General features: G+C 39.6%; 1 protein-coding gene across 9 annotated transcripts in view; it reads left to right on the top strand.

Annotated features, from left to right (window-relative positions):
- The window catches only part of LOC136864355 (F-BAR domain only protein 2), a 573,880-nt gene that overhangs the window by 494,581 nt on the left and 66,812 nt on the right, over nucleotides 1-12,487 (top strand). For all 9 annotated transcript variants that reach the window (XM_067141249.2, XM_067141248.2, XM_067141247.2 and 6 more), the window contains 2 exons: nucleotides 885-1,012; nucleotides 1,113-1,318. In XM_067141249.2, the coding sequence (XP_066997350.1) occupies nucleotides 885-1,012; nucleotides 1,113-1,318 (334 nt within the window). The remainder of the gene's footprint in view (nucleotides 1-884; nucleotides 1,013-1,112; nucleotides 1,319-12,487) is intronic.

Here is a 12,487-nt window from a genome sequence, read left to right as displayed (position 1 = left end):
GTGCAGTGCTTATCCATCCAAAAATAGGATGCCATTCTAACAAACTCTTCTTTGCTGTGCTACTCAGTAGTAGCGCTACCCTCTCAGCATTGTTGTCATCCTCTCTTCCTGAATACAGCAGAGTACTTCCATTCCTTGTTTTTATTTCTCCAAAACCTGTCCATCTCATCTCGCTAATACCCAAAATTGTCAGTCGATACTGCATCATTTCTGTTGACAGTTCTTCAACTTTCCCAGTCTGCCACATGGTTTGAATGTTTCAGAATCCAATTCAAGTGCCTTTTTCATAGCTTTTAGAATCATTCCAGCTATTTCTTGTTTTGGTTTCTTTGATGAGGTTTATTCAGGTTAGCATGACCACTCTATCCTGGTGGGGGGCTACCCCTTTCTGCTTCCAGGCATCTGGGGGTTTTCTCTAGGGGTTCTCTCCTTTAGCCTTTAGGGATTCTTCCCCTTCCCCACAAGGCAGTGGTTGCTAATCCAATTTTCCCTGGAAAGCTGGGTTGCTGCTTCTGCTAGTTCTGCCATTCTAAGAACTCTTCACTGTCATTGAGAACTTCAGCAGAGTTCATCGGAGCCCTGTTAGCCATCTTTTTCCAGGGTTCCTGCAGGGCCTTCACAGCTACCATTGCGGTCCCAGGGCACACTAAGTCCCAGCTCTATTTCACTCCTCCAGGCCATCCCCTACTTCATGCCATTGCCCATCTCCCACCATGGGGAATTGGGGTTGGACTTGTGGGAGATGATTAGTGGTGGGGTAAAACATTATTTTGTAGATGATTCGTAATGAAAGGACCTGAAGGACTTCTAGGAAATTGTGTACCAGTAATCCTACATTTTTTAAGTTCTTGTTTTCATGTACCTAATGGTCTATGTTGATTTAGATCTAGGTGACCTCTTCTCTGAAGTGGGTGAAATGCAACCAGCTTTACCTCCCAAACAATCTAGACAAACTCCTACTCCAACTCAAGGGACAATTGCAATTCCAAGGCCGCCATCAAGACGAGGGGAAGTAAGTATGTGTAGCCTTACTACTCATGGTTTCTGTACCTGTTCAAGTGGTAATAAAGAATTTCTTTACATTACTTGTCCCTCACTTGTCTCTGCTTCAGGGAGCATCTTGTCGTGGACGAATGAGTCCAGCACCTATCTCACGGGCTGACAGCGTTGGCAGCTTGGAGTTTCGAACTGCAGGTGTTCCAGTTGGTTCCTCGAGAGGGCCTTCACCTCTCACCATTGGTATAGCGGATACTATACCTCTTGCCGTAGCATTTCATGAGATTGTTCATTCCTTTTTCAAAGGAACAGATGAAACAAAGTAAGTTACTTAATGTTTGATGGTTTTTATACATTTTATATATTATATAAGCTTATGTCTTCTGTGCTTTTTGACCTATGCACTTCCAGATCTATAAGATGGTGTAGGGATGCAATGTTTAACGAAGTTAGATATCTGTAGGCTACTATAATTTGTCAATAAAAGCAAAATTTTCTCTATGAAGTTTAAGTCAGGTTCCCATTTCTAGGAAATTAAAAAAAAGATTCATTTTCTGTCGCCCTCTTACTTATAAATTTAATGGACATTAAAAATCAAATAGCTCTTATTTCACGTTTTAGTGAAAGAAAATCGTCGTAAGTATGAATCTAAAAGCTTTGGGGTTGAGTTTCTAAGTGAACTGCCAGAAATAGAATCCCACACGTATAAGAAGGAAGTGTCTCAACTTCCATCTCCAGCTCCTGATTCACTGAGTGTAAAGTAGAAATCTGCATAGGTAGGCATGTCTCATGTCGTGCCACTCCCATTGTGGGATGAGATTGTCCTGAAGTAGCCCGCTATTTCATAGATGTGGGATGGAATGGGTTAAGAGAGAGTGGGCGAGTCCAGGAAACTGGTCAGATGTAGCTACCAGCTTGTACCGGCTTGACTGCAGAACATGATGGGATGAACTTGACTAATGCTAGGTTACGTCATGGTGAATAGAATACCAAGTGAGATCATTCACAGAGTTCAAGCGCGCTCCCGCAGAGCGGCGCTAGTGGAGCCTAACACCAACGCTCCATGGTTAGCTGATTTAATGGAAGTTACATTGATACTCAAATAATCAAATACAACACATGAATAATACTGGCAGAAAGTTATAAATAATATTCAGTCCCCATGAAGAAATACCTTTGAACTTTAACAAGAGAACACACGAAATAAAATGAAACATTACAATAAGCGAAAGCAATATTGTGCTTTACATACTTAAAGAATACTTAAACATACACCAGATTGTAAATAACACTCACTTTTCTCAAATAAATTAAATGAAGTAAATTACTCAAAAAAACTAGTTTGAGGTCACTTTCGATACCACGAACCTACTACGCTGGCGTAGCAGGGGGAGAGGTGATACTCCCACATGGTGCGTCCCAGGTGGTGGATAGGGGGGTCCTAACCGGCTTGCCGGCGGACTTGAGGGAAATAAAATACCTCTCGCAGACCAAACACACTACCCCCTGTGGGTGGGGGACGCACATGTAGAATACAACCGCGGTATCCCCTGCCTGTTGTAAGAGGCGACTACAAGGGGCGACCAAGGGATGATTGAATTAGAACCATGAAACTACTCTTGATTCGTACCATCATGCGGGGAACACCATGGGTTGCCTGTACTTGTGAGTAGTACCACTAAATTGGTACAAAATAGGTTTGTGATTAGTAGCAGTAAAGAGGCTGGCCTCGGGGTTTCCAGTATCCGCGCGTCTTACCCATGTGAGCAACATCGCGGGTCTGGGCGTAGCCTGTGAGTTGTACCGCTATATGAGTGGCACCGTGGGTCTGCGTTGCGTGTGATTAGTACCCACTGTGGGAGGAACACCACGGGAATACCAGCGCCCGTGATTAGTACACCTAGGTGGGGAAACTTATCGGTTTGCGTTGGTTTTCAGTGGCGCCATTGTGTGAGAAACACCATAGGTCTGCGTTCCCAGTACGAAGTGCAATCCTTCTGAGTAGTACCATCTTCTGTGGAACACCGTGAGTCTTCGCTACTTTTGATTAGTACACCAACATGACAGATGCCATGGTTCTACTTTACTCGCGACATGTACCATTCTGTGGGGCCTTAGACGTGGATTTTGCACTCCTTTAGACATCAAGCATCATTGTGCTTTATAAGTGGTCCCTTGGTCAGTAATAATATTATTTACGATCTTTTTTTGAGTCTGATCCACTGGTTTTCGTTTGTATGTTTGTTTTTTAGTTTTTTGTGGAGTTCATGTCCATCCATTCATTCTTCATGACACTTTTTGTTTTATTTTGGTCAGTGGATGAATTTGAACTTTTTGTTATTTCATTTCATACCATTAGGGGCCGATGACCTCGATGTTAGGCCCCTTTAAACAAAAAGCGTCATCATCACCACTTTCAATAGTTCACACGTAGACTTAGCAGATTGTCGAGCTTGCAGTTCTCTGCAGATTTCTGTCGCTCTGAAGAGGAATCGGCACTTTGGTGGTAGACCAGTTTTGGAATAATGTCCAAATGTGTTCAGTACAACAGCCAGCTCCTGATGGCACAACTGAAATCACCTCAATCGAGTCAAGACACTCGTAATAAATATCACCCTACATCAACCTAGACCAGCTCAGTTTTTAATTAATTTTCCTTTCAGTTTGAAAACGAATGTCACCCACACATTTAGACGGACGTGTTAGAAACCTCGTGCCACTGCCGGATCCATAATCTTAAATTTCCGTAAGAACTGATAAATGACTTCCAGTTTCGTGACTGAGAGAATGAACACAGGATATACACTTAAAAAATTTTGAGGATTGCCTAACAACATACCCAGCCACATGATAAACCAAACACTTTTCTATTGAAGGATCGATCGGGGGCAGGGCTCAACTCCGGCACAGCACTTTCCCAATCTTCGATATTTAAACTGTCTTGAATAACAATTTTTTCTTTTATGGAAGTTTCCACTGACTTTTTTACCATCTTGTTGCGCACTTTCACATCCCAGGCCAACATTCACATTTGGTTTAAGAAGGACGTCAGCACTAATTCACTTTTAAGCTCACAGTTTCCTTCAAGTGATAGTGCCTGCTGTACAAGAACGTAGATACATTGTAGTAAATGCAAATAAAGAAAATCTATCTTGAATGGATGGTCATCCGAACTGATCGAATGCTTGATTCCGAAGTTGAAATAATAACAGTAAGTTAATTTATTAATTTTTCTACCTAATCAACACAATTGTATTATTGTATTGTATTTACTGTATTGAGGTGGACAAATTAATAAATGAAGTTATTGTTATTATTTCAATCAAATATCATCACTACGGATCTAAAATGATATTTATCACTTGTAATGATTCCGAAGTGAGTGAGTCCTGAGTGAGTTTTCCAGTCAATACATATGCATAACGTCTTCCCCAGAGTCACTCCCTCATCTGTAATGTACTTCGAAGTGTTACTGTTAAGGATTCCATGGTCCTGGACAAGGCAAACATGTTATCTGTAGATTTTGGAGCTTGAAGAAAAGTGAGGATAGTTGTGTGGGATGATGAGTTTTTATAGAGAGGCTTAAAAGGTATGAATGAATTGAGTACATCAGAAACATTAAGTCACTTGTAAATGCCTCAGTGTCCTCACTGCCTACAAATCCGGTCAGTTCAATTTCTCGATAAAATTTGTCCTTTGGCGACACTATCGCTGAATAGTTGGAATGCTAGCCTGGCAGTCATTCTTTGAAAGGAGGAATGATCTAAAGAAGGTCTCTAAGTACTGCATACCCACAGAGATCTTCCTTAAACAATTCCCTATAAAAGTCAACATTTATATTTTTGCCTTTGTAAGATAGTCCTACTTTATCCTGGAAAAGGTTTCTTATACATTTCAATTTATGCACTCAATCTGAAAAAGACCAGATCTTCTGTTTTACGTTGGCTGGATTCAGAATATAACATTGTGCTTGATTTTTCTTCCCACCAATTCCTAGAGATTTCCAGGCTTTCATATTTGACTGGCTACCATCACACGTGAAACCTACCACTCTCGCCCCAGCCTTTTCTAGCTGCAACATAATCTGAATTAGAATTTTAGGAAGGATATCTCCTGGAAAGACAAGACGAGATAGAATATGAAATGAGGAAATAAGGAGAAGCACGGGAGTGTGTAAACTTCAAGAAGAGATTGATATAGCAAAGCTGAAATGGTTTGGACACTAGATGAGAATGCCAGGAGATAGAATACCAAAGAAAACATTCATGGATACAGGGAATGCAAAGAGGCCTAGGGGATGGCCTAGAATGAGATGGAGGAGCTCTGTTGTGGACTGTATTGCTAATAGAGGAGTCGATAGCAATAAAATACTAGAAGAGGAGTGGTGGAAAGATTGAGTAATGTGGAGGGCTTTGGTACATTACCCTATCCAGAGAGAATCCGGAAAGGGGAATGCATGTAGAGGAAGAGATCATCTCCTGGAATAGCATTTCTGCTTGCATAAATGGTGATAGGTTGCATCCCATTCTGCCAAAGAGGCACAAACATAAAAACTAATTCATGATTTGCCACCTGATTTCTTTGACAATCTGGCATTAGTTCACTTAAATTGACAAAGCCATCTACTTTCAGTGAAGAACCATTAGATTGATTCTCTTCTTGGTTTAACCTCGTCGAATATAACTTCCCACACAGTTTATTCTTGTCCATTTCATCCTTAAAATAATCTGAAATAGCTGTTATGCAACGTGGATTTACACCACAGGGACATTTAAGTCCTTTGCAGAGTTTTCTCAAATGGCTTTGTGAGGGAAGAGGTAACAAATTATGCTGCAGACAGTGCCTATATCCTGTGGGTGATTTTATTCTAAGTAATAAACTCTCTAAAAGAATATCGCTACTGTACCTCATACCATTGGGAAAATTTGCAGTAAATAAATTTCATAATAAAGCTTGTATTGCCGTTCGCAAACTTAATCAAAAGGTATAGATAAATGTTTCACTTTTACAATATAACGTTTTTTATTTAATTAACATTTAAAAATCGGAACATGTTTCATCTATCTTGTAGACATCATCAACCAAATAATAGTAAGATTAAGAACAATGGACAAGGACAAAAACACATTAAAATAATTCGAAATTACCAAATTCATCAGTTAAAATTCATGTTAGAAATTATGATGGAATGTTCTGGAGCACAGTATTTGGTATACTAGTCTATAGATGAAATATAAAGATATATAATACATGAGATAGTTCAGTAAACATATGGTAATTGAGTCCTTCTGGTGTGATGATATGTTAAAATATGATTCAGTTTGCCGAACACATCGATTGAAACTTGGAGAATGCAGTACTTTTATAACCAGCACAAAATCAATAACATCAGAAATAAATATCACAAATCAGGTATATATATTTTAAATTGCAACCAATCTCTAGCGAGTTATGTTGGGCAAACGGGAGGAAGCTTTTTAACTAGATATAAAGAACACGTCAGTGCCTCCAGACACAAAAAATATTCACTATGAGTGCTCACATAACAGAGTCCAATCATTCCTTCACGTCCATAGAGCAGGATTTAAAAATTCTCTATTTTTATAATAAGGGCAATTTATTCAACGTTTCAGAAAACAACTTTATTAATATAGACAAAAAATACAATCCTGCTTATAATTTAAATTAAATTTCAGAAACTTTGTATGTGCTTTTCGAGGCATTACTCAACAGTTTCTATTTGAACAAGCCTCACAGCAAACCTCTACACACTCACTCCCTGCCTACTGGACTCAACCCTCCCCTCCTCTCCCTTCAAACCAGCTTCCATCACACACGGCCTCCAAAGTTCACTTCCAGTCAGCCGTCGTCATCAACACATGCTTCTAGATAACCATTCTTTTGCAGGCAGGGACGTAAGTAGTCAGATGTGTCGCATGTTATTTCATTCTTTTGTAATTACAAGATGGTCAAAACTTGCCTACTTTTAATGTTACTAATAGCCACCATTTTCATTCTAGGGACACTCAACTGCACACAATTTCTCCACCTATGATATCACTGTCAGATATTCCGCCTGCCTTATAATTAAGAATTGTTAACATCATCAAGCCAACAAGAACAACTCAATTTTATCTATTGGAACTATCACATATGTTTAACATATGTTTAATATTTTGTCTTTATTTATTAGGACTAAACATTTGTGCTACGTTCTCAAGTTTTAATCGACGTATTCAGCAAACTGAATCATATTTTAACACATCATCACACCAGGAGGACTCAATTACCATATGTTTACTGAACTATCTCATGTGTTCAGTATCCTTATATTTCATCTGTAGTACCAAATATTGTGCTCCAGAACATTCCATCATAATTTCTAACATGAATTTTAACTGACGTATTCGGTAATTCTGAATCGTTTTAATGTGTTTTTGTCCTTGTCCATTGTTCTTAATCTTACTATTATTCGGCTGAAGATGTCTATACAAGGTAGATGAAACATGTTCCAATCTTTTAAATTGTTAGTTAATTAAATAAACATTTTTTTTAGTATTGTAAAGATGGAACATTTGACTATACCTTTTGATTAAGATTGGGAGATTTTACATGGCATTTCTTTAACATAGTGTCTATAATAATTTTCTGCTTCCTACTAAGAAATTTAATATCATTAAATTGAAATTCTGTGTTCTTAATCTGCCCCTGTAGGAAATTAATCCTAGCTTTGGCTGAGGAAAGACTGCATTTAGCTCGCATTAAATTATGAGTTGCGTTCTTTAGTCTCCTTTTGAGAGACAATATTGGCTAAATGTCATCGGTAAGAGAACTACAGTAGATTGACCCTGAATTTGACTACAACTAGCCTGATCTTGAACTTCAATTTCACCGCCTATTTATCATCGCTGCTTCACTCGCTTAGAGATTCTTGTTCCTTATCCTCTTGATACTGTCCCCACTCCTTTTTCTACTGGGTGTCTTTCACCTAGTGAATAGGTATTTTGGTAAATTTGGAAATATATGAGGCACCGCTCTTAGTTTTACATGAGGAAGTTCAACGTTTTCACCATTCATGACAAAACAGTCTGCCTTTATAATTAAATCTGCCGACAAATGCAGGTCACATATTCTGCTTTTGGTCGACAATTGCTTATCTTTCCGAGGAATAACTTTAGCCCACTTCGCAAACAGATTATTTTCTTTCGGTGGTGTAAAAAATCGTCTACCATCACGCTTCCTTCCATAACCTAATTTACAACCAGGAACAAAACAGTATGGCATTTTCTCGAAATAATAGAAAACTAGTCGATTGCACACACAATGCACTACACAGATACTAACACGAACTTTCAGAAAATATTAAAACAAACAAATAGGCGTTAAAATTATCACCATGACTTTACGTACGCTCGCTCGCTATACCTTTGCTGACAATTTGGCGCACGTGTTGTTGCAGCTGGTTCGTTGAAACTGTAGCGCCGTGCTCCGGCAAGACCACTAACTATAATGTTAAGAGAGCAGAGTGATCACACTTGGTATTCTATTCGTCATGGTTATATATTTATGGGAAATTTTTTGATGGTTCTGACAGCATAGGGGATACTCATAACTACCATGAAAGTGTGTGTTTTCAAACAACCTTCAATTAAGATATTTAATATTATAAATGAAGGGGCATGAGATATATATATATATGTTTTTTTTTTTTTTTTGCTAGGGGCTTTATGTCGCACCGACACAGATAGGTCTTATGGCGACGATGGGATAGGATAGGGATAGCGGCCGTGGCCTTAATTATGATACAGCCCCAGCATTTGCCTGGTGTGAAAATGGGAAACCACGGAAAACCATTTTCAGGGCTGCCGACAGTGGGATTCGAACCTACTATCTCCCGGATGCAAGCTCGCATCCGCGCACCTCTACGAGCACGGCCAACTCAGGGCATGACATTGTGCGTGGGTTTACCATTAAAGTCAATGAAGAACCCCTTCAAACATTACAAAAGCAAGTGACCTGTACAAGAAAACAAGTCTTTTCCCTTAGTATGATCTTCATATCTCCACATACAGTTGCACAGATATGTTCTCTCATCAAAACAATAAATACCTACCTGCCTGCCCATAAACCTGTTCATTCCATTACCGTAGAAATATGCAGGATTGGGTTACAGCATGGGATGAGAAATATGCGGTGTAGCAGCAGGCAGGATGGGAAGGACAGCTTTGAATGGTAAAATGGGACAGATTTGCGGAGCTCTAGGGTAAAGGTAACCCATAAGAAATGCTCGACACACAAGTTGACAGCATAAAAGGCAGTAAACAAGAAGTTTATAGTGAAATACATTTTTAGCTTTCCTCATTTTAAAGTATTCCCAACATTTACACTGGTTTACACTTTATCTCATGCATCAGCGATCAAGATGTGTAAAGCTCTATTCTTGACAAACCAACCACATGGCACTACAGCCCTGATGGGCCTTGGCCTACTAAGCGACCTCTGCTCAGCCTGAAGGCCTGCAGATTATGAGGTGATGCATGGTTTGTGCGGCGAATTGTCTCGGTCGTTATTCTTGGTTTTCTAGACTGGGATTGCCATCACACTGTTAGGTAGCTCTTCAGTTGTTATCATGTTGGCTGAGTGGAACTCGAACCAACCCTCAGGTCCAGGTAAAAATCTCTGAACTGGCCACAAATCAACCCCACAGGTATGCTACCCGTAGACCACAGGGCTGACCCTATTCTTTACTTCCCGTATTAATTGATGTCCCAACTAAAATTATGGTAAAAATGTTGAGGGAACTATTCCCATTCCTGTTGTTTCTGTAGACAGCATGGTAAGTAGTAACCCAAGTTATCTTGTTACAATAATAATAATAATAATAATAATAATAATAATAATAACAACGAGCAAGTTGGCCATGTGGTTAAGGGCGCGTAGCTGTGAGCTTGCATTCAGGAGATAGTGGGTTCGAACCCCACTGTCGGCAGCCCTGAAGATGGTTTTCTGTTGTTTCCCATTTCCAGACCAGGAAAGTGCTGAGGCTGTAGCTCAATTAAGACCATGGGCACTTTCTTCCCACTCCTAGCCCCTTCCTATCCCATCGTTGCAATAAGACCTATCTCTGTTGGCACGACGTAAAGCCAATTGAAAAAAAAAAAGGTAAAATATACTTTTATGTCCCACTAACTACTTTTTCTGTCTTTGGAAATGCCAAGGTGCCAGAATTTTGACCCCCAGAAGTTCTCTTATTTTGGTAAATCTACCGATAAGAGGCTGGAATGTTTGACCACTCTCAAATACCAGTGGACTGAGCTGGAATCAAATTTGCCAACTTGAACTCAGAAAGCTACCATCTGAGCCATTCAGCCTGGCTCATTATGGTAAAATTTGAGTAATGTGACCCCAATTGAAGCTCAGCAACATATTTCCCCTCAGTTTAGTTTTTCCGGAGTTAGACCACACAGAGGCTTTCAGCTTGAGATGATAGAGGGCAACCACACGGGTCCATAGCAGAGTTTTGCGTTACTTCTGCTTATTTTTGCTATTTACTCATTTTCATCATTCCTGTACAAACCATCTCAGCCATCTGACGTTCTCTTCTGACCATGGTGTTATTAGGAAGGCGAGGTCGAGGGAGCTTATAATTTTGACATCTTTATGATTCTCCGTATCTTTTACCTTTTCCTTTTTTTTTTTTTTTTTTTTTTTTTACATAAAGGATTAGAATCTTCCTCTTTCTCTTGTGGTTAAGGTTAATAGACAATGATTATCATGTACAGTATAACCCCTCGATTATACGTTCCCGGAAACTACGTTTTCCCGTATTATTCGTTCAAATCACGTGGTCCCATGAGCATCCTAATTAAATCACGTTGTAAAAATCCCGCATTTTTCGTTCCTCGAAGAAAGGATTTCCCGGATCAACCATCCAGAAATTTCAGTCCCATCAGCGCTAAATCCTCAATCACGCGTTTTCCAAGAAACTGTATCTTATGAAAGGATGGCTACGGCATACTTACGGATCTTGGTGTTGACGTCCCGTCATTGCGGTAATTTGAATAAGTACTGTACTGGAAAAGCGATCGGCGGTGAACTTGCATAAGGGATCATCTTAGCATCACATTTGGGTAGTATTGTTTAGAGAATCCTCAGAAATCAGACAGTGCCCACGACAATTGGAAGGAGACAGAGCGCATTTCCATAGCTCTATTTGAAGACGGAACGAGTTTCGTCTAATGTTCCTTCTTGCAAAACGTCTACATTATGTCCAGAGTTAGGCCTAGATGTTTTTCTTTTCGAGTGTACCGCCGAACGGATTTATGGCATTTCCCTCAGGGCACTGTATAGTCACTGGGCTTTCAGGGAGGAATCGAAACTGCTCCCTCCTTCTTAAGAAACACAAATTTAGTAATTTAATATTATCGTATACGATTATGTTATCGAGACCGTTGCACCTTACATACATAAAGCCATGGGATGTTTTGAGATTGGCTACTACTGTTTTCATCCTTATATAAGACTGGGAATTTCACGTTTTTGTATTAAAATGTTATAAAAGCCGCAGTCGTTTTATTTGCGCATGTTACATTTAAAAACTTTGCATAATTTCGCACTCGTACCGACTTGTACAGCGAGCGCGCTTTCCAGCTGAGTTCAAGGTTGCGAATAATCGTAATTTTGCAAGTGTTAATGATATTTTTTGTCTTTCCAGTTTGATTGTGATTAGTGACAGGCAGAACTAAATATAAGGCATTCGAGAACTTGATGATTGATACTTTCGAAACTGTATTCCCGAGTTCAACATAACCTTTAAAAGTCGATGTACTGGTAGGCCTAATTTACATGGTACAAGATTTCCATAAACTGACTAGGAACAGTATACCGGTGACCAAATTACGATGGAAGATTAAATAAGAAAAGATTTTGCCATCATGTTGTACGCTTTTGTATCTAATGCAGTTAATGCGCTCCGAGAGCGCACCCATGCTCGGGGAGCACTGGCAGTCACACTAGTGCTCCTTCTCCTACCACCACTACAGTGTGGCAGCGAGGAGACCTGAGACAGACGGACGATGTTTGGACCGCGCTGGCTAGATATGTACCTACAGTCGTGCTGCCGACGGCTTTTGTGGGTTTGTTGACATATTGATAGGGCTGTTTTACCATAACAAATATACCGCATATACAAATCGAAAGGTACTGCGATGTATGGAATATGCAGGAAACGAAATCAAGTGTTAAGTAAGGAATAATGTTAAATATTCAAACTAAAATTTGAACATTTCTGAGTGACATTTGCTCAGTCGTTTTTTACGAGCTTTTAGTTTTGGAGCAAACAATCTTCTCCAAATTGGGTACAGTATTTCTAGACACATATATTCTTATACAATTGCACGAGTTTCTATCGCTCATCGTTCCACGATGTTTACTTTTTTTTAAAGCTTAAGAACCGAAAAGAAACCCTTACAAATGTACGTTGAGCTGAACA

The sequence above is a fragment of the Anabrus simplex genome, chromosome 2, assembly GCF_040414725.1.
Source record: "Anabrus simplex isolate iqAnaSimp1 chromosome 2, ASM4041472v1, whole genome shotgun sequence".
In the NCBI taxonomy this organism is placed as follows: domain Eukaryota; kingdom Metazoa; phylum Arthropoda; class Insecta; order Orthoptera; family Tettigoniidae; genus Anabrus; species Anabrus simplex.
The sequence above is the reverse complement of the archived record's forward strand: the minus strand, read 5'-3'. Positions and strand labels throughout refer to the sequence as shown.